The 22,845-nt window shown below is 50.1% G+C and overlaps 1 protein-coding gene across 1 annotated transcript in view; it reads right to left on the bottom strand.

Annotated features, from left to right (window-relative positions):
• LOC144173913 (uncharacterized) overlaps positions 1 to 22,845 on the bottom strand; it is a 104,946-nt gene that overhangs the window by 39,552 nt on the left and 42,549 nt on the right. The window contains exons 2-5 of the mRNA XM_077702238.1: positions 8,160 to 8,318; positions 6,039 to 6,460; positions 2,637 to 2,835; positions 1,669 to 2,001 (exon numbers count right to left, since the gene is read on the bottom strand). Of these exons, the coding sequence (XP_077558364.1) occupies positions 1,669 to 2,001; positions 2,637 to 2,835; positions 6,039 to 6,460; positions 8,160 to 8,306 (1,101 nt within the window). The 5' untranslated portion in view covers positions 8,307 to 8,318. The remainder of the gene's footprint in view (positions 1 to 1,668; positions 2,002 to 2,636; positions 2,836 to 6,038; positions 6,461 to 8,159; positions 8,319 to 22,845) is intronic.

Raw genomic sequence — 22,845 nt, 5'->3', positions numbered from 1 at the left:
AGGAAAGTAATTGTCAGTTTTGATTAGTTTAACAAGGGAGCTTTCTATGCGAGGTTTTGTCGCCAGTATCCATGTGACTTGCTCGCCACATTCAGCGCCTGCTTGCATGCGACCCGTCGGCCATGCCTTGCCGCCAGTCGACACACTCGCCTGCTTGCATATTCCCTCGCCTCCTCCCCATTAATCAATTGCTGCTCGCAATCTGACAACAACCGTGACGTTACTTTTAAATGCGAAGTGGCCTTCATTGCTCCCATAGCGCGCTGCCCTAATCAGCAATATGATACGCCATCTCGAATTTCACTTCAACCCTGCCATTTCTACTTGTTCAATTCACGAACAATAAAATGGCTGAAGTACGCTTCCTAGTGCATTTCACACACCCGACAACTTTTTCATGTGGAGGGCCGACGGGATTTTTTTATTGCGTGAGCAATAGATGATGCGCGTCGACAAAGCGACACGAAGACAGAGAATGACAGAGCGCCGGCGGAAAGGGGTGGCGTCCGTCTGAGAGCGGTTCGCACTGCCTTCGCACCGCTGCCGTGCAAGGTCTAACTGACGTCATATTCGTCACGGAAATGACATCGCCAGAAAACCTTCGGTTGACGTGGCGGCGCCGGGATTCGAGCCACGAACTCTTTCGCCGCAACGGGAGGTACGTATCGCGCTCCCGACTGCGCAGCGCTATGAACAGATGCGTGAATAAGACGACAAACGCGCCTCATAGCCTTCCTTTCAGATGGTGCTTCCATCTAGAAGATGCGAAGCAAGTATTGCATCATGGCGCTAATGAGCGCCGACAGCTGGCGCCTCGATGCCGGCGCCTACGTGTACGGGGGACGCACAGCGTAAGCTGCGGAGAAGCGGACTTGTGGACGTCGCGCTCGTGACACGGTGCGCTGCTCCTTTCGCAGCAGCGGACCGTGTGTTCACCAAACGATTCGCTGACAACCCGTTTGGTTTCGTTCGCACCGACGCGTTTCCGAGCGCCTGTGGTTTCAGTCGGATTTACGCAATGCTCTGACGCGTGCAATCCAGTGTCTAACGTTGATGCGTCTAACGGTGCCATACCGACGAAATATAAATAGTGACGTGCAAGTTTATATCGATGCACGATAAAAATTCAACTGCTCCTGTGAATGCACATGTTACTTTCATGTTTTACCGGTTCCTATGGGAAAGGGAACAACCACATTTTTTCGGAAGTGGTGGCTCCTCACCACCTCCCACCACCCTTCACCCCGTCATACAACGTCCTAGAGTAAAACAGTATGAAGCGAGTGCAGGGCCGAGTAAGAGGCAAAACAGAATGAATTGGAACGACACAGTCGGTATGCCTATTCTTGCTTACAACTAAAGGAGCGACGGGAACCCAGTGTCACTAGTAAAGCGAGCTAACATGACCCCTGACACGGCTAGAACGCAAAGCATGGTTGGCGCAGTGTGCGACAAACGTGCGAGAAACGCCGCATCGCGAGCTTTTAGAACCGGAGCAAAGCGTTCGATGGGGAGTTAGATCGATAAGATGCTCATTCTCAACACCCACCAGTGGACGTTCCACTGTTCTTTTTTGTCGCGTTATTTATTCTATGAGTATCTTTTCACGTCTGTGTATGACGTTACAGCTGCAACAATGGCTTATAACGCCGGGTGAGTATGCCTCACCTGCAGGGCTATCCTGTCGACGTCTTGGAAGACAGCCAGGGAAGGGATCATCTCGCGCTTCTTGCACGGCGGCGGCCGCGCTGCGTACTCGGGGGCCTCGTCGGTCACCGGGTCGTTCACCGTCTGCACACCAGTGTCCCTCTTGGGCACAATCGTTGCCCGCGCAGCGGTGGCCATGGTGCGCGTGCGCGGCCGCGTCTTGGGTCGGGGCTCCGAGTCCATGTCGTCCAGGATCTGGGCGATGTTGTCGCTCAGCCTCCTGCCCAGCTCCTCGGCCCCGATCGCCTTCTCGATGTGCGTCAGTGGCGACGTCAGCTCCTCGTCCGACAGCGCCTAGCGGGAGGCAACGGTTCGAAGCTTGTGGTTCTAGCAGTCCTCTTTAGAAGCTCCCTCTTTCATAACACTCAGGTATACTTGACTGAGAAGAGATGATGATGTGCTGCTGCTAGTTGCCTGATCGGATTGACGCACTTAAACAAGAGTCAGTATTTAGTGGCAGTGGGGAGGCGGATTATAGTGAGCAAATCATCAATACCATGGAAAGTATGCGAAAAAAAAAATCAGAAAAATCAGCTGAAAATGCGAAAGAGAAATTGTGTCAGCTTGTAGTCTCTGCAGCTAGGGGCATAATAAAAAGTTCGTGTAACGCAGCAGACAATCTCATAAAAACGAAGCCTTAATTTCTTCAACTTCAATCAAATATAAATAGGAAACGTCAGGAAAAGCTCAAGCGAGGTTTTCCTTTGCTGGTTAAGTACAGGCTACGTCATTTCTCACGACAGAGCCGGTTCCCCGTCACAGTTCACCCCAACGAAAAGTGAACACCTGGGACGTGCATATCTCCGTGAGCACATTTTCGTTTCAAAAGTTAATGGCTAGGGAGTGATAATTCGACCAGATCGAACAAATTCCGTGGTCACTACTGTGGCAGTGGCGCCGAAGGCAGGCGAGTGCGCGCACTCGCATACCTCTTCGTGGTGTTCGTCGTTGGCCCCCGCGGCATTGGCGGCGGGCGCCCTGCTCACAGGATCGGTCTGCGACTCGATGTCCGTGGTGCGCGAGTGTCGCGCAGCCCCGCTCGCATCGGGAGGTAGCCCCATCGGCTGCTGCTGCTGCAGGGCGCCGCCACGCGCAGCCGCCTGCGCTGACCGCTCCGTCTGCGTCCACCTGCAGCGTGCAGTGGGCACACACACACCCTGAGCACCCCTCACGGGAGGCGCAGCAATACGTCGTTCACGAAAAGCGTTATCGTCTCTACGCTCGAAGCTCTCAAAGTTCTTTCTAATGCGTAATCATTCATCCCGCATTGCTTGGGCAAATGGGAGAAAAAAGCGGCATTTCCAGATCCTCGTGGCTAAAACTCATCATCAAAATTTTCATTATAGTTGCGTGTAGTCAGAAACGTCTAATGAGCACTCCCCATTGCATGCTATCTGGAGTAACATGCCCGCACACTAAGGTGGACTGGCTTCTGACGATGAGAGCAGTCGTCAGATACATGGCCGATTCACCCATCTCCCTTCGGCTTCGACGACAACGCATACTCATCCACACATATATGCGTTTCAACGACTCAACGAGAAGTGATGTTCCGGCAGTCCGGAGAAGTTACAGGTGCGCCTGTAATTTTTCCGAGCGCCCATGTCGCGCAGCACTTAAAAAGACCTCGCTCGGCACTGTCGTGTGACACGGATTATTGAAAAGAATAATAGCGAACAGTTAGCGCAGCGTATACACACATGCCAGCAACGCAGCGCAAGCAACCTGAAGACGCCGGGAAACGTCACGCATATTCCGAGCCCATACCGTTATCTTGTCTTGAAAATTTTTCATTTTTAGCAGCTATGCATGACTAGGGCCTATGGCACAACGATGCAAACGGAGAGCCTTTTTTTATTGTATAGGTAAAGAAACAAAAGTGTAGTAACGCACGTTTCGCCAGCCGGATAGCGAAGGATGAGATTGACGTTGCTTGACACGTGGTTGGGCTCAACTTTAGGGCTACGTAATGTCAAGGCTAAAAAGGGTGATGGTAAGTATACCAACAGACGTACACTGGCGAATGCTTATATACCGTTTTTTCGTTCCTTGCGAGTCCCAAATCTCACGCCACGGCTGCTCGATGGAAACAAGGAGCGGCCGTGCTCACACAATGTAACCAAGATAGCAAGAAGAGTATAGTTTTTTTGGTATACAAAGCATGCACAACTCTACGCGATCCAACCGCCTTTAAAGCGTGCATTAGCCACATTTTTTTTTTTAACCACTGAAGGCGTGGAAAAGGGTGCTTGCCGGCAATTAGCGTGGGAATGTGCAACATACGATTTAATAAGTATGAGTTGGCGTGTCGCAACCGTCATTGCGTGAAGGAGCTTTCTTCGCACTCTAGGGTGTTTTGAAAAACTTTCACCACATCTAACAGAGCCCCGATTCGTTACATTGCAGCGCAGAGGAGCCAGCGTGAAAATCGATTGGGCTAGTCCGGAGCCCGCCCGGAGACGATGTAAGCGAGCGTCCGTCTCTCTGACCAGTCGATACAATTAGCAACGAAAAGGGCCTCCGGACGGCGTTTATATCGAACCCTGAAAACGTGAGCCGCGTTTCTATGGGACGCGGTGCTTGCGAAAGGGGGCTCTTCATTATCCCCTGCCTGCAGCGAAGAGCCGGCCGCCGGCTTCACTTCCTTCGTTAGTATTCCCGTGCACTGGTCAACTTTGCCGCATCGTCCATGCACGAATTTGCCCGGGAACTCAACAGCCCGTGCGAAGCGGTAGGACGCCGCGTAACTGTGTGCAGATATGCGCACTGTTCGCAACCCTTCCCGGTAAACGATTTCCTCGTATGCAGAGCCGCAACCGGGTTATGCAACATGATAAGTCGCCCATCCTCGCGCAGCGGAGACTCGTTGAATTGGCGAACTGGCATATCGGTCAGCCGAAGGTTTATCGCTCGTGACAGAGTAAGTAGCTTGTTTCGTAGTAGGGAAATCGACGTGAGTTTGTGGTCTAGGCAAACGCTACTCTGCGCATAGGGTTGTTTAAGCGCTGTGTAGGCAGTGCGTCTTTGTTCGCGTTGGGGTGTCTTTTGAAGGGAAACTGTTAGCTTCTCTGGTGTATTTATGCGGTTTTATAACAACAGCCATTATATATTTTAATTACTGCACAGTTTCAAGTAGGCAGCTCCACTTTAAGTTGAAGCTAATCGTTCCAACAAATCAATGTTTCTCTCTGTCTCGATGTGCTCTGGCTAGTATACCAGCTATGACTGGTGTAACAAGCCAAGTCATGATCTACTTTGTGTTGGGCCTGACTACGCAGTCCTAAAATTATTTCCGACCCTAACGCACTGGTAAATAAAAATGAACATTACAATGGTAGACGTACATGAGCCTTTATGTATCCAGCTAGGAACGAGGATACGAAAAAGGCACCGGTTGGCGAGATGGCGCCGATGCCGTGAATACTGTACTTTAGGATTTTTTTGCCCGTTTCCACTACGTCATATACGAGCTGTCACTCGCAGCTATCCCTACGACTAACCACTGCATCGCTTTGCCAATCTTCTCATGTCGGCAATGCAGATCACATAACGCTTCAACCATGTTTATCAAAATGAAGAAAGCTCACACTAAGGTGTAAGACTTAAAGGCAGCGATGCTATACGCAGCCTTCATGACCATTCCGACGGCTTAATTCCACGATTGCAGTCGATTTGCGTCTTCTTTGCTGCCACAACGACCTTTACTCCATCTTTGCTGCTATAATGGTGAAGAAAAAGCAAATCGAAGACGCAGAACGAACTAACGGAATGCGCACTGTTAAACTAGGAGCCAGCAGGTGCAATGTGTACCCTGTCACTTGTTCTGTGACGAGCAGGTGACGTGATTCCTCTCCCAGAGTCACAGTAAGTCGTTTGACTCTCGGCCACTAACTTATGGTCGCAGCCGAGTTGGTAAGACGATAACTCCGTTGATCTATCAGACATAGGTTCGAATCCTGCCGGTGCCGGTGATTTCTTTTCTTCATTCTGTTATACTGAGTTTTGGGAAACGCCGGAATCAACAAATTTCTAAATAGCTTCGCTGTTAAAAGCGGGGCCTGAAAAATGGGCAACCGTCATCAAGAAAGGCTAATCTAATCAAGAAGCAAGGAAGTAAAGTAAGTGAATAAGGTAAGTAAAAAGTTGTAAAAAAGGATCTAAAATTCTGTCTCCCTTGGAATGTCCTTGGGTGGAGGGGAGGGGGAAAGATGTAGCAGCGACCTAGTGTTGAATACTTCTAAGAACACATAGCCCTGACTTCGTCAGATTACTGCTGAGTAACAGCCGCTCATCCTGCGCAGGGTCAGGCACCAAGAGCTGCAGACTCCGACCTGTTGTTCCGGCTGGATCCCGCCTGCACACCAACGTCCATCGTGGCCACGCTGCGGGGCGTCATATCGATGTCCAGGTGGAAGCGCTTGGTCAGCATGAGTATCCTCTGCTCGGCGTCCAGCATGAACTGCTGCTTGGACTGGAACGCCACCTGGCCCACCGTGGACGCGCCCCGGTTGTTGGCCACCTCGCCGTCCGCGGGAGCCAGCCTCGGGTCCGGCAGAGCCACGCCCGCATCGTGCGAGCCGCTGGCGGTCGGCGACAGGCCGTTCTCTACGATGCCGTTGTCCGGGTAGTCGTCGCCGAACGACGACAGGCCGTCGTCCAGGCCGTCGAAGTCGAGCTCGTCGTCTCCGTAGCACATGCTGAAGTGGGACTCGGTCTGGGTGACGCGGTCACGTTGGTCGCACTTGTGTTCCACCTGCGAAGGCGGTCCAACTCAGAGCGCATTACTGTACCACGCAGAGCAGACCGCTGGCAGTGTGCAAAGCTGCGGTGAAGATGTTGAAAGCCTAACTTTCCGCATGGTCATGTTATGTTTCATTTGGCATGGTTCAGACAAACAATTTCTGCACATCCTAAACCTAAAATTTAACGCAGCAGGGAAAACAACTGGGACATGCACGTTTCTTTTACTAAAGCGAAGCCTTAGCGTTCTCAATGATGGCGTCTGTAACTCGAAAACGCCGGGTAAAGTGAAAGAAAAAAATTGCCGCGCATCCGCTCCCTTCGTTGCAGATGTCGACGAAAGACGACAGTGGACTGGTGCCCCTCTCAAGTAAATGCCTTCCTTCTCTTTCCCGCTAACCTCTCATTCGGTTCCTCTCCCGCCTCGTTCTTCCCAAGATAACATGCCAGAGGTTTGCTCAAGTCAATTTACCGCGTTCCAGTGCTCCAAGTCGGGTGTCTCGATGCCAGCGCTGCCGTATGGCGGAGACGCGCGTGAATCGAGGCACCCTACTCCAACGTTTATAGAATCACGTTGCCCATACTAGTTCACTATAGCCCTACTCCACGAGCGTTCCAAGCGGAACGTGGAACATATCTAGTGCAACCTCTCGTTGCTGTTGCTGGTATGATTTCTTAAATGCCGCCAGGAGCGCGGGCAACAGCAGTCGACGGTTTTCTGCAGATGACGTAGTATTTCATTTGCTCTCGCGACAACCGAGCACCCATGATTTTTTAAATAAAGGAGCATTGCAAATATTACTTCTGTATTGGGGTTCTGACTTTTGTTTCCGTACTGTCTTACTCTTGTTCAACAATGTTGACAAGCATGAACATTCACACCGTACGTCGACGTTTAGATTTGGCTGTGGGTATATAAGACTATTGCGCAGCTTCTGTTTCACTTTGTCTAGGTGGCTGAATCGAGTCACAGACAAGGCAAACAGAAAGAACAAAATTTCTGCGTTCAAGTAGCCCAAGAAAGACTATCGTCCTTAAAACACTTCCCGTGGCCGAAATCGAATCTCGGTCCCTCGCGTAATGAAGCCGGCGTCTATTCAATTGCTTCATTTCTACATGATCGAAACTCAGTCCAAACTCAGACGACAACCAAGGAACCTGTCATGGGAAAGCTTCGCGTTCTACCATCGTCGTCGTTAGACGGAGGGGTGCATAACTATATTTTTCTGAAGTCTCGAAACGGGAATGCAGAAGACGTTGCAGTCATGCTGTGGCTGGTCATCGTTTGGTTTGGCTTGCGAACTTGAAACAGATTACCGCTTACACCTAGCAGTAAATAATGTACGAAGCATGTATTATGTTTGCCTCTCCTTGAATAGGGAAGAAAAACACGCAGTTTACCGTGTCAAAAAGAGTGGCGTCAGTAAAGACAGACACAGAGCAATACAGGCGCTTAGCCTCTACACCTCCCCTCTCTGCCTGCCTATTAAGGAACTTTATATGGCGAGTGGTTTGTCTTCGATGGGTCAGGAAGAAACCACACTTTTTCTTAATTATTTCTAAATTCCCTCACTGGCCAACACTGAACTACTGGTTACCACTGCCGTCTGCCCCGTGCACTCCTCTCTTATCGCTTCGCCCTGCAAGTGATAGCCAGTACGCCCTCAACGCAACACAACGTATACGTGCACGTGAGGGTGCGGACCACTGACCTGAACTTGGGCGTCCACTTGCCTCACAGCGATCGACGTGGGCGTGGAGCGCTTCGAGGCGTCCGAGGCCCAGCGTCCCTGGACACCGAAACTTCGCTTTGGGTGCGACGACGGCTCGGCATGCACCTTGCTCACCCCACAGCCCATCGTGCGCACGACCTGCGCGCACGCACATACGCGGAGCAGGAATGCCGTTATGAGTGTCGCTTTTGGCTAGTTGCTTTATACTATGCTTCCACTCGTACACAGCGGGAATACACTCGTAGCATAGTCGAGTAGCAATCACCTATTGTACTGCAGCGCGTGTGTAACGGAAACGGATTGTTACTGCTCTAACGGCTAGCAGAAGCCATTCCTCATGTCTGCCTGAACAGAATAATTGTATTGTACCATGCAGAACTGGCAAGTGGCAGGGTACACCGTACAGCAATAAATTTTGGGGGAAAATTAATTAGAATTAGCAAATAACCTGCTCGCTGGCCTGTATGTTGTGGGCTCTCTGCGAGTTAACTTTGGGGCGGTAGGCAGCTTGTCGTCCATGGAACCAGTGCGACAAAAACTGAGACAGACAGAAAAATACTAGGACGGCCACTGATCCAACAACTTGAGTTGGTTAAACCAGGGCAGTGCGTTATGCCTGTGCCAGAGCTAATAGAAGGCTGAAACGCGATCGTGATAAGCAAGTGGTAAGTTGTGAAATTAAACACGCCGATCACTACGTTTCGTGCGCAGCGGGTGGGTTTGAAGTATTGCTGTTGTCTTGTTTCCCATGTTACATATTTCTCTGCCACCACCTCCCACGGCATACCTTGATTGATTGATTGTAGGGTTTAACGCGCCGACGCAACGCAGGCGAGGAGGCGCGCCGTAGTGGAGGGCTCCGGATTAATTTTGACCACCTGGGGATCTTTATCGTGCGCCGAAATCTCGTACACACGGGCGTTTTTGCTTTTCGCCTCCATCAGAAAAGCGACCGCCGCGGCCGGGAAACGAACCCGCGACCTCACGGCATACCTGCGTACGTATCTGCGTACGTACACATCTTTTCATTTTGCGACCACAAGTTTCTTGCATTCTTCCCATTTCCTTGTATTTTCCTCTTGGGCTTTTGGGAGAATGCTATACGCTCGTTAGTTTGTTTCTGTTGTGTTCGGTTAGGAGATGCGTCTAACTAGTTCTGGTATTCTTCCGTAAAGCCAAATTCAAATAAGCAAGATAACCGTCATCGTATCTTTACAGCTAGGTTAGTTACGTATAAGCAAACAGGCATTGGAACTCACATGCATTTTCCTCACTCCTCCCCCTTGAAGATTCCGTGGCGAAAGAGGCGTAATAAGATGTCAAGACTGTACAGTTGTTCTCCAATAACAAAATAAGCCGTTTTCGCGTAGTTGGTGCAGTGAGACAGTTTGGAAAGATGTAATTCGTGGACGGAAATTTCCATATTTTGCTTTTTTCGCTTAGATCCCCGCTTAGATCGACGCTTAGATCCAATTTCAATTCTTGGTTTCAGCGCTCCCTTTTGACGGAGATATATTCATATATAAATTTGTTTTGGCGTGAAGTATGCGGCGACCAGTGCAGAGCATTACCGGGGACACGCTTCCTTGCACCAAGGACACAAGCAGAGGTTGACGTCCTCTAAAGAGAAGTCTTAAGTCTCTTGCTTATTGGGTTTTCCCATTTATTTTCTTCTTATCTGCTGGTTCAGGCTTATCTCATACGACTGAGCCATACACGGACGATTACATTACCCAGATCGTGTACGCCGCACAAAATGACGAAAGAAGTCTGCAGTTCACTGACTCCATCTACGTAAAGTGGGCCACACCGTTCCACCGCTCCGCATAATGACCTTGTCCAGCACGTCGACGCTGTCACGTCGTGCCGACAGTCGGGCTGTCGTGACAACGACAGGTGGTCAATTAAGCATGCAAAGTGGGAGAATAAGTGCAAGACGACAATCATTGTGAGTCGAGGTCCCGTAGCCGTCTGGAAAGGACCCGCACGCCGGATGCATCGATCGCCGGACAACAACAAGCTGACCACGCGCTCTGCGGGCCGCGGTGGAAGAAGGGCTGGGGATCGAAGTCATTGCTGCCGACCCCGACAAACCGGGTCGGCGTGTCTTCCTGGGGCGGCCTTCCCTCTCGGTGTTACCGGGGGACGGACGTGACCGGCGTGGGACACGCTCCATCGCACCCGCTGCGGCAAACCCTCTGGCTCAACCCTTGCCCGCCACTCGCCTTGCCTTTCATGTACGCGCGCCAAGCGGTATCGCCCCCTGTAACAACAGCACCCGACCCGCACTCGACAGGCCCGATTTGTACGTGAGGCGTAATTCTACGTGGATAACACCAGTGGTAGTAGTAGTCGCAACCATCTTCACCCTAGTGTCGTTCGAATTGTATGCTTGGTAGACAAGCAGTAATTTTGTACTGGTATTAGAACCATTGTCTCAAATAGGTAAAACAGGAAAAGAAGCATGCCGGTCCTTCGCGTGGTTGGAAAAAAATTGGTCTCAGCTTGGTTTTATTTCACGTATTTCCAGTGTCCTCTCTGAATATATTATCATGCCACTGCTCATTTCGTACTTGCGTCTTTTCCAAGCGCAATAACACGCTTCACCGCAATTCTGCGTAAGGAAAGGGCCGTACATTATAACAATGCGTCTAATCAACCACAGGAGGTTCTGCGCATGGACAGAACCATCATGTCTGTAAAACGATGAACATCCATAGCCGTATTTTTACGGCAGCAGAATGTGGCATTTTAATTGTTTTAAATCACATTTTTCAATTTCAACATTAAATTCCGAAGTACATCATGTGCTCGGACTTCCTTAGCGTTGTACGTGCACTGCCAAAACTATGCATTTCGTCTTATTATTGAGGCTATTAGGTCTGTATACAGCTCAAACCTTTAAATAACTATATGCCGGGTTTCAGGCCTCTCTGAAATCGTTGGGAATGAGGTCGCGGATAAAATGGCGTCTGGTGCGGGCCTTAAAGACGCAGTTGACATAACAACAGTACCCTACGCTGGAATCAAGCCGCACATCAGACAACAACTTGGTGAAACATTGCAAGGAGGCCGGAGCACACAGACGGACCACAAACTACGCAAAATAAAACCACACTTGGGACAATACACTACCGACTCACACAACCGACACACAGAAATTGCCTTAGCTAGGGTACGGATAGGCCACACACTCCCACCTGTCCGTTGGATCTCGAAGACCGCTATGTAGCAGGTGTGGGGAGGGCCTATCCGTAAGCCACATTCTTATTGAATCCAAAGCAATCGACACAACACGACGCAACCATTTCCCCGAGATTTGCAGAAAGCATATGCCGCAGCACCCGCAATATTTTAGCCAACGATCCAGTGTTTTCTATTAAACACGTTTTCACGTTTTTAACAGAGATCAAGTTTATATTGCCGTGAACAATGCATTGGTTTTGTTTATTTGTTTTGTTTTTGCCGACCGGCCGCGCCGGGCTGTGTTATCTGTGTTATCCGTGGGCCAAGTGAAGCGCGCGTTCCATTCTTTATGCCGCACGTGTTATCGCCTTTGATAGGGAGAGTGCTTCGAACTAACGTCAACAGCCTAGAATAATCTTCTTTGATCTACAGTGTTCTGGAGGCAATTCGACGGTTCGAGAACCACTCGCTGCGAGAGATTAATGCCCGCACAGAAGACACCGTGGTATTCGACTCTCCGACGCCCGCCTGGGCACGTCACTTTGTTGACTGCTGCTTCGCCGCCTGTGTATTTGAGTTGTTAGGGGGGCAAAAGTTCGCTCCAATAAACTTGTTTTCCTTAAAGACAACTGCGTCGTCTTTGGATTCGTAACAGTGTAGCTCTTTCATTTCACGAATAACCATCTTGGCACTATACACCAGTCGTCATATTGATTAAATGTTCGAGTTCTGGTTCCCCGATTTTAGTAGCTATACCTAACCCCACCGTTAGCTATTTTTGTTGATTTGGAGCTCTTTGCCTGTCGCTGACTTCGTGCTGTAAAACCTTCAATCCCCAACACCAGAAGCAAGAAGCAGGTTGGGCATATTTGCCCCAAGACAGCGATCAGAGGAGAGAAAAAAGTTGTACTATTGAGAATACATTCTTCCCGGGTTTGGTAAACGTCTAACCGTCAGCTGTAGTACGTTGTGCACACTTTACCAGCACAGCCTTCGTCCATCGTTCCGAGAACAATTTGTTAGACGGTGGAACTATTTCAGTATTTTGTTTTGATTTAGATGGTGATCTTCCAACGAAGGAAAAATTAGTTAAGCAAATAAAGCGACTAAAACTTAAGCACCTAAAGCCCACTAATACTAAAACCCACCTTTACCAAAACAACCTGGACTGGCTCCAGAGACCGGACTGAGCGGCTTCAACAGAAGTAGGATTGCGCAGTTTGGGCGTGCGACGTCATGCTCTCCCTCAGTCTTTATAGTGACCCGTTTCCACAAAGCGACTTTGATCCGTTGTCCAGTGTATTGCGGCTATAATGATGAGTATTTTTAGAAAATATATTTCAGATTGAAGGGGCGCCTGGTCAATCAGGATAATTTCTCCTCGCGTCTTCGTCGTTTGAGCTTTTGACCTCTGAAGTAGCGAACCAACTCGCCACCGTTAAGCCTTTGTTATCAGGTATCCCTTCGACCTCGTCTCAACCGCTTTTCGCACAGGTCTCCGGTACTTTATGCTCCACACATTGCCTGGGCGTTCACACAGGGCGTCCGTAATGTGGGAGCGCCACCAGGAAACCGTGTAGAGTATGCAGCTTTCCAGCTTCTTATTTATTTGAATGCACTGCCCGATGGGATGCTATAAGCCTATTCGTGGTTCGTTTTTGAAGTGCGTATTTTGGCTGACAAAACGGTTGTGCTGCGCCATTACTCAAATGTCGACTAACATTAAGAGTAAATCTCCGCAGAAAGTCCCAAGTAGGCATTGTCGAATAGGAAGAAAAAACGAACGGAAAGGCCGAGAGGTTATTTAGGTTTAGAGCCCGGATTGCTACTCGACACTGGGGAATGGGTGTGCAGGGGATGAAAGAGAGGGCACGTGAAAAAGAGTGGATAGGAGCGGGGCCACGCACACACTTTAGTCCCTTTGTGGGCACTATAGTCTTTCATCCAAGCGTGTGTCCTTCATGAGCGTAGAAGGGCTTTTGGTGCCTTCTGAAAAGTTGATTGTAGGGGTCGATGTCCTAAAATAGTCTCTAACTTCAATGGATGATCGTCCAATCGGCTACTCTCGGCGGCCAAAACCCGTCTTTCCGTAGAATACTGCGGGCAACGACAAAGCACATGTTCGATTGTCTCTTCAACCTCGCAGGCGTCGCAGTGGGCACTACTGGCCATTCCGATGAGAAGGGAGTAGGCTCTCGTAGAGGCCACTCCCAACCACAGTCTAGAAAGTAAAGAAGACTGTGATCGAGACAGCCCGCATGGGAGACGACGCTGGAGTAGAGGGTCCTGGTCGTGGAAGCGCGGGTGAACAAAGTCCGGTGTACTCCATTGAGTAATGGAGGTCCTGCGTTTATTCGACAATGCGTGCTTTCAAGGACTGATGCAGCAAGGGTGCTTCTTCAGTTCGCGTGCATTGTCGAATAAATGCGTATAAGGTCTATGAAGAAAAAAATGCAACTGCGTTTAATTTGAAAGAACTAGGCACCAGTGCCTAACGCAGCTCTATTCCAGCCACGAAAGACGCTTTTTAACAGAAACACGCAAGAAGTATGGAAACATTTTCAAATTTCGCGCTACAGCGACGTGTTGTGGGAAGGAGCGACGTCGTAGGGCGAGCGCTAAACACATAGTTATCAGACTGCTAACTGCTAGTTAGCATTCGAGAGATGCGATCAAACGGAACTAGAGGACCCACTACAATTGTCCAGTCATGCCTCTTAGCGATGGGTTAGTTCAGCGGCCGCCAATTGCACAAACGAGATTGTGCGTCGTCATAGAAATGCTGCCGGGAAGTGTCTACGGAGTCGCCACTGCTTCATATGATTTCTGTAATATCTCCATTAATTTTTCGAGGTTTGCGACAAACTTGGCCTCATTGTTATTGGGTCAAAGCAGTCGTTATAATGAACGAAACTTGTACTTTGTCTCCATAGCCTTCTTAAAGTTGGCTTCATTACGGCATACATACATTGCTAGGAAGACGTTTTTTTCTTTTTACCCGCAAAGCTCTTTAAGCTTTTAATCCGCCGTATAACGTCACCAAAAAAGATACCAAGGAAACATACCGAACGCACTTGACCGTGCGCCGCGTGAGGAGCTCGCAAAAAAAAATCTAGAAAAATAACGATCTACCGTGAGCATGCGCGTCGTGAGGAGCGCCCGGCGTCGGCAAGCGCGACCTTCGAGAGCGCTCTGCTCAGCGTCCGTGGCGTAATCTCTCGCGTGCTCTTCTAATCGTTAGTTCACGTGCGCTCACGATGAAAGTGGAGAGCACAGGTGCCGAGTTCGCGCTACAGACGCTGAATCCGCGAAGCCGGTTGCCGAGGGTTCTGGCTCGTGCAACGTGGTCCACTTTGGCAGAGAGGGGAAAGCCTGCGGACAAAACGATCCGGGCGTGACAGTCATGGAGAACTTTCAGAGGCAAGTTCGGAAATCTATGTGAGGTGCAACAGCAGGGTCTAAGACGAATGGAGAGGGGCCGCCAGCTCTGCTGCTCCTCCAGCCTTAAACCACTACCGCAAGCTGCGCCATTTTGTTTTTCAGACGCCAGTTATGCCGTCTGATGCAAAGCCAGAAATACGGTAGGGCCTTTTAAAGACGGTGGTCTTTCTTGGGTTTAAGTTAAACCTGAAAATGGTGGTCGTTCTGTCTGTCTGTCTGTCTGTCTGTCTGTCTGTCTGTCTGTCCCTCGATTCAGCCTTTTGGCCAAAAGATAAAAGAATACGGGAATGAAGGGTTTATATAGGCAAAAATTTTCCAAACCAATAAATCTGGAAGGATCCTTCATACTTGTCAACATTGTTGAGCAAAAAGAAAATGTTGCGCATATTTGAGGTAAAAGTCAATGCACAACTTGTACTCGCCGTGTTCTATTAAAAAATAAATTTGTGATTGATATCTGCGATAGCAAGTAAAGAAAATACTCCTTGAAAACAATATTTTGACCCAAAAAATCCCCCCACCTCCCCGAAGGGGATCGTGCGGAAATGCAAATGCATTGGGTGCACCGATGAGTGCGCTGCGAGTAATTATTATTAATGGCGTACTTAATGAAGAGAGACGAGAGTGTGAACGTAACCATTTATTCATTCATCAGCACCTGTTTGTGTTATCGTTGTACCTGACGGCCACAATCACCGCCTTGTGGTCGCTGAAGTGCACGGTCAAAGGGTCTTTGAGAAGCATACGCGCGGCACAGTTTCGCGTAAAGACCAGATCAATGCAACTCCCGTGAATGGTAGTGGGGCACGTGTCGGAGCCGGCATCGCGCAACACGCCCGCCCCGCGCGCGAGCTCTCTCCGCCGAGCTCCGTGATGCGAGCGCCCTCACACGCCCGAGCGCGCTCCTCCTCTCCCCTCACTCTCCGCTACTCCGCCCGAGCTCCGCGATGCGAGCGCCCTCACACGCCGAGCGCGCTCCTCCTCTCCCCTTGCCCTACGCTACTCCCGCCCGAGCTACCACGTGCTCCGGTTGCTAGGCGCGCCACAGCTGTTGCTAAGCGCACGCCGGCCAACGCACGACAACCCCCGACTAAGAAATGCATTCGCATTTAAAATGCGAAAAGAGCCCCTGGAGCTTGTAGCGATATTGCAAATTGAACAATAACGAAAGATTCCTGTAGAAGGCTAGAACCGTAGAACTTGGGAAAATTGAATTGACTCTAGCAAAGCTGCGTGTTTATCCTGAGAGGAGCGAAAATGGAGGGTAAGAGCGTGAGAGGTCGGCTTGGGAGAGAAAAGAGGCATTTACGTTTCAGAAGCAGAAGAAGGCTGACGTCTTTCGACGAAATTTGCAGCGAAGTGAGCAGATACGCAGCCATATTGATGATGATGATCGATGATTGCTATTGGTTTCCCCTCGGTAGAGGGGTGATGACGTGACATTTTGCCAAAAAGGACTAATATACCTATGGTTTATACTCTCGGTTTAATCCTAGCGGTGATTAGGGCAGGCACAAAAAACTTATTAGGCGCAAAATACCTTTTTTTCCCCTGTTACAGGTGGTAACTGTCCTAGGCAATTTTGCCCTCTCTGCTTTTCGTCCACCAGCATTCTAATCTTCCTTTCGTCGCCTCGACAGCCTTGAAGTTAACTTCCTCTGTGTTACCCTTCAATCCTAGGGCTTCTGGAAGCAGAATATTCCCATCATGTAGATTTGGATGGATACCCTCGCATTCTAACACTATGGGCCGCATAGTTTCTGTTTCGTTTCCGCAGACAACGCATACCCCATCATTTTGTGGATACTTCCCCACAAAGCTCTTAGTTTGCAAGCAACCCGTTCTAGCCTCAAAAAGCAGAGTACTGCCCTGGGAATTATCGTAGAAATTTTTCTTTCTGATGTCCAATTTCTCAGCCCTGTACATCTCTAACGACGTTTTAACTCACATTTTTTCTCTCCATTTATTCGTTTCTACTTGACTTTCCTCTTTTTTTGGTTACCTTGGGGGTTTTGGATTCTCAACTGTTCTTTCCGTATTTTACAGTTAGCCTTCTAGTCTCCCTGTAGGTCCGCTTTAAGCCTTTATTAAGGCTAAGCCTTTATAACGTTAAGCCAATATAAAGTCGGCTTCACTACTGTAGAGAAGTGCACTGCGGCGAAAACATTCTCTTTTTTTGCGGGCAATATAATGTTAAATTTCCAAGGCAAACCAGGAGCACTTTCGCAGCAACTCTTTTGCTCCGTCTGGAGCAGACACGCTCGAAAGGATAATCGGGAGCAACCAAATCCTCTTCCATTTGCAGATCGGGAGCGCCGTCGGAGCCGAGATCGCTCCGTGGAGTAAGAAAAGTTGCTTCCCAGAAATCGGTGGACTCGGTCGGAACTTGCGGTGGGCCTAGTCTTCTCTAGTGACGTCGTCGCCGTCTGCTTTCGCTTGACTCCGCTTTTAGAGTCGCCATGGCGCCCGCTCCGGCAAATACGAGCGACAGTCACGTCACAACGGCAAAATAGATGCTGCACGCCGTGTCTCGGTCATGCTTGCTACTTAACGAAAGCGAGAGGTACAGCTGAAACTCGGAATCACGAGGCGAGGAACCCAACTGGAATGACGACTGGGTGGACATGGTGCATAAATGCGCCTTTGGCATTTTTTTTTTCTTTTTTTCGCCTGCCTGCGAAAAAGCCGACGAAACATTCGTCCCAGACGCCGTAGGACGCCGTCGAGGCTACTAAAATCCCTTCATCGGCAAAAAGCCGATGAGAGGACTTTAGTTGAGATCCGGCAAGAAGAAAACGCTTGCAGGGAAGCAGACGTTTTTGGAAATGCCCGACGTAAAGGCTGCCGGGAAATTCCTGTGCCCGTCATGCTTCGGCATTTGCTCCGTCGGCGGGAGCGCGTAAGTTTCGAAGGCAGTTTCGGAGCACCTGCTCTTGGAGGTAGCAGCGTGCTCTGCGACGGAGCCCGGCGACCGCTCCCCATCTGCCATTGGAATTAAACATAAGACTAATGTACAGCCGTGAGCTGAAGTAAACGGACCACGGGAGCGGTGGCCAAAACTAATCGCTGCGCCGTCTGGTTGCGCGGCGCCTGTTGTCGAGACCGCGCAGAGCGCAAGCGCGGCCTAGCAGTGCAGCACACATGCCGCTATCACTCGCTGCTTCGCGATTGTCTCACGCTCCGATAAATTGACGCCAGGGGAGCCGCGCTGCCCTTTTACTGCCGTCTGCGGGTCACACACCTTCAGTGGAAATGGCGCGCTGGCGCAATCGGCGGCAACGCGGCTCCGCTGGCAGAGTTGGCGCGCTGGTCATTATCTCGGGCTTCTAGCTTTTCTTTGCAATCCCCCCCGTCATATATTGAAGCAGAAAATGAAGCAGAGAAAAATCACTGGAAAGTCGAAGAAAATAAAACACAGCACCACCTTTGTCGGTTTTGAGGATAGATGCGAAATCACAGCCTCCCGAGAATATCAGCGAACTGGGAAAATTATTGATGCTAACCTTACATGCCAATGTTTTGACAAATACTGCTGTGTTTAGGTATGTACTGCATTGCTTTATGAAACTTCGTTTGCCGCATGCGGCATATGTGCCATTTCGCAATTGCTCGGCAAAATCCAGCTTCGCAATTTTTCAAGTTCGAGGCACCGACACATACATTTTATGTTCAAAAACTATATTGCGATATGAGATACCATTGAACCACGCCTTCAATTCCCAGCGACTATCGAACTGCATGCAAACTACATTTTTCGATTAGATTTATTTGCACTTGAAAACATTATTGACAGTTCTTGCGCACTTCTGTGCCATGAGTTGAAATTGAAGGATTTGATCCAAAGAGGGTCGTTCAGTCGACGATTGAAGATAAAAAGATTACTAGCTTATGGTCGACGGCATGCGGCAAACAAACGACGGTATACTTCAAAACAGCGAAGTTTATTTGCACGTAATATTTTACAAAGCATTGCACAGGGCTGTCGTTCATAGATGGGAGTCCGCAGACAAAAAGAGGAACGTGGGAGAAGAGGAACTCCGTGCGTCCCTCCGCGATACTCCCAACTTCCTTTTTTTTTTTCCAAACCCTGCTGCGAACTAAAAAAAAGTGGATTTTCCGCATGACATGTTAGAATAACGCCTCCGCACAGCACAAATTTTAAAGCTGGCTTTTTGCACAACGTTTAAATTATGCAGAAAAGCCACACTCAAAGGGCGTGCATAGAGATGTGTGTATGAGCGACTTTGGCTGCAAGGGTTAATTGTGCGACAATAGGACACGTATCAACATATTTCATCGCGGGGTCCCTCACCACTTTTGCAAGCCCAGAAGGAGTATTTGGCACGCTACCGGCCGAGTACCACTGGCATAAAAAATCAGAGGTCGGGCAAATCCCAAGTCCTGTGGGCAGCCCTTTCCTTCACCACGCCATAATCTTTGTTTAATTACAAAAGTCCCGCCTCCCAAAGAGACGTATCAACCGAGAGTGAGGAGGACCTATCAATTAGCCAATACTATAGGCCGCTGAGCGGCCACAAAGACAGTCAATTGTTGTTGTGTATACAAATAGCTATGGGAACCAACTCTGTCACTCTCATGCAGAAACTCGAAAAACACGAACAACACGAAAAACACGAAACACGAACTCGAACAAACAACAAGACAGCAGATATCAACTGAGAAACTTCATCACTTAACAAAAAAGAAACCTCGTGCTTTTTGAATGAAAAAAGGCTACGAGCCCAACGCAGCCACAGCACGCTGTGTGTGGCAGCGTAGCACCATTGCCACTTATCAGGTGAGTCGCATCGTTTTCAATGATAGGGCGGTGCCCGGCAGTGTTCATCTAACTGCGCGGCGTGATTCCCCTGGCGTCAATTTATCGGAGCGTGAGACAATCGCGAAGCAGCGAGCGATAGCGGCATGTCTGCTGTACTGCTAGGCCGCGCCTGCGCTGTGTGCGATCTCGACAGCAGGCGCCGCGCAACCAGACGGCGCAGCGATTAGTTTTGGCCACCGCTCCCGTGGTCCGTTTACTTCAGCTCACGGCTGTACACGGTTCAAGCGCCGTATAATAAGTACCTCCACAAGGCCCCCTGTGCACCCATGAACACTATACGTTGCGCCTATTTGAAGTTCGCTTCACTATTGTACAGTGGGGTCCACTGTTAAAGGGAAACGGCGAGCGCGTGGCCACTGCGCTCCGCGAAGCGCCGGCGCCGAGAAGTGGCGAGAATCGGAGACAACCGGCACATGCGCACTGACCGCACGAGGCGGGAGAAGCGCTCTGTCGTCTGCTACGGTGCTCCGCTGCGCCGCTCAGCTTGCAACAGCTGAGGGATTCCGCACTCGGAAGGATGTGAGCGGGCGGGCGAAGCACCGTAGCAGACGACAGAACGCTTCTCCCACCTCGTGCAGTCAATGCGCATGTGCCGGGTGTCTCCGAATCTCGCCACTTCTCGGCGCCGGCGCTTCGCGGAGCGCAGCGGCCACGCGCTCGCCGTTTCCCTTTAAGAGTGGACCCCACTGTACACATAAGTATTGCCAGAAAGGTATATCTTGGGGTAATAGAAGGAGTTCGAGATCAAAGTATGGAGACCAAGCGTCTTTATTAATTAACACCATTCTCCTATAAAGCGGAAGTGTGACACATCAAGGTTTACAGGACAGCCGACTTTTCTCGTTCAGGGCACATAGAAATATTTGAGCATCTAAAATACTGGGACGATTTGTTGCATATTCTTTACAGGTCCGTAAGCAAGAATCCGTTTTCGCAGTTCTATCGAGGGTCAAGACACATTGATTTGTTTATGATGCTTCTTGGTGTTTTGCTGAGACACCTTGGATTGCTTTAGGGGGTTCTTTGTGACCCCTCTCCGTAGAGCTCACGCTTCGTTTTATAGGCTACCAGGTCTATAAACGTCACGAGCCTAGGAGCACACAACTGGAGCTCCTGGCCTCGTAGATGGCGACACGGTACGCACAGAGGTGCGGTGCGTGGTCCCTCTGGATGCGACATCGGGGAATCACCGTAATGCGCGTCAGCACAGAAGCCATAAAACGGCTGCAAGGACCGATCTTCAATGGTTGAATGGGCCGTCTCGTTAGGAAAAAGGTGGGGAACACTGCGAAACAAACAGGGCATCAGAGTATACATCGACTGGGAGCCGGGACACGCTGGCAGCCTCGGAAACGACGTGGGCCACGCGATGACGAGCTCGCGAAATTCCACGCTCCACTCGCTTCCCGACCACACGGTGCCGCCACTGATTGACGTCAACACGGCCATCCTGACTGAACACGATAATACAAGAATAAAGAACGCACTAGGCATGATTCTCTGCAATTAGCACCCTCTTCCAAACGTCTTGCCCAGGGGAGCATGGGTTCTGACAGATACGTCCCGAACAAGCCTGAACCGAGCACGTGCTACACATGTGGCAGTCCTACGTAAAAGTGGCGGCGCGTAATGACCGAAGAAAGGCACGATGGATACGCCGCCCACGCCTAGCCACAATAACGCTGTGCGTACTGCAATCACTCCGAGATTCTCCACCTCCCGTGACGGTGCATGGACCCTCTTCCAACTTCGAGCCCGACACACCGAACAAGTGCACCCACACATCACAGGCGCTCCAGGGAGACGTTACTTTTATTTCAACCCCCCCCCCCCCCCTCTTGCCAGATAAATATTTGTACATACATACGTCTAGCTTCGCCAAACACAACGACACGACGAACGCACTACGACACGGGTGCCACATTGCGTTATCCCTTTTCGCAAGGCGTGAATCTGCTCCGAGGCTCCTTAGCTGGCACCCGCCGCGGTGGCTCTGTGGCTGAGCACGAGGACGTGGCTTCGATTCCCGGCCGCCGCGGTCGCTTTAGTGATGGAAGCCAAAAGCAAAAACGCTCGTGTGTACAAGATTTCGGCGCACGTTAAAGATCGCCATGTGGTCAAGATTAATCCGGAGCCCTCCACTACGACACGCCCCATCGCCTGCGTTGCGTCGGGCGCGTTAAACCCTACAATCAATCAATCAATCAATCAATCAATCAATCAATCAATCAATCAATCAATCAATCAATCAATCAATCAATCAATCAATCAATCAATCAATCAATCAATCCTTGGCTGGCGGCGGTGTTCCGCCGCTGACGTCATAGTCCGGAGGCTTCCCCGTTATGACTTACCGATTCGGGCGTATTGGTATGTTTATGCATAAAAGAAAAGCTATACCAGCGATTTCTAAGGGGAAGAGGAGAAAACACCTCGCCCACACTGCTAACTACATGACGTCATTGTTGCTTTCGCCGAATTTCAGCAGGCTGACACTGGCGCCTGCGTCGAGTTCGAACTCTTAAAGGGTCAGTGACGAATCTTGACTAGTGCGCTGTATGACCTTCTTTTTCAACATAATCTTCTGAGCATAAAAATTACGTGCCAAACAGCCGACAATGCTCCACATAAAGATGCTGATTTGATTGTGGGGTTTAACGCGCCGACGAGTGCAGGCGATGAGGAGCGCCGTAGTGGAGGGCTCCGGATTAATTTTGACTACCTGGGGATCTTGAACGTGCGCCGAAACCTCGTACACACGGGCGTTTTTGCTTTTCGCCTCCATCAGAAAAGCGGCCGCGGCGACCGGGAATCATACCCGCGACCTCGTGCTCAGCAGCACAACGCTTAGCCACTGAGCCACCGCGGCGGGTCAGATAAAGATGCTCAACGCGAGCATCTCGAACCGCCGCGACGATGGATGCAAAACTGCGAGGGCAACTTCGAAGGCTCTTGCTCAATGCAAGGCAGTGTGATTACGCCAGCCCCGCTGCTGGGGCAAAGATGCGCCAGTTCATTTACGGAACTAAATTCAAGCGACAATATTAAGGCGAAATCATTTAATGGCCCATTGAACGAAAAAGACGGCGTCAGCGTCGGCGTTGGGCAGCGTTGTCTGCAGAAGTGGAGCAGCACGCGGGATATGCTGAAGCGCACCCCGTGAGCGTTGTATCCTTGCCGCGCAGAAATTTCCGTGCC

This window comes from Haemaphysalis longicornis, unplaced genomic scaffold (assembly GCF_048455015.1).
Source record: "Haemaphysalis longicornis isolate Haplotype H1 unplaced genomic scaffold, Haemaphysalis longicornis Haplotype H1 scaffold_3, whole genome shotgun sequence".
In the NCBI taxonomy this organism is placed as follows: domain Eukaryota; kingdom Metazoa; phylum Arthropoda; class Arachnida; order Ixodida; family Ixodidae; genus Haemaphysalis; species Haemaphysalis longicornis.
The sequence above is the reverse complement of the archived record's forward strand: the minus strand, read 5'-3'. Positions and strand labels throughout refer to the sequence as shown.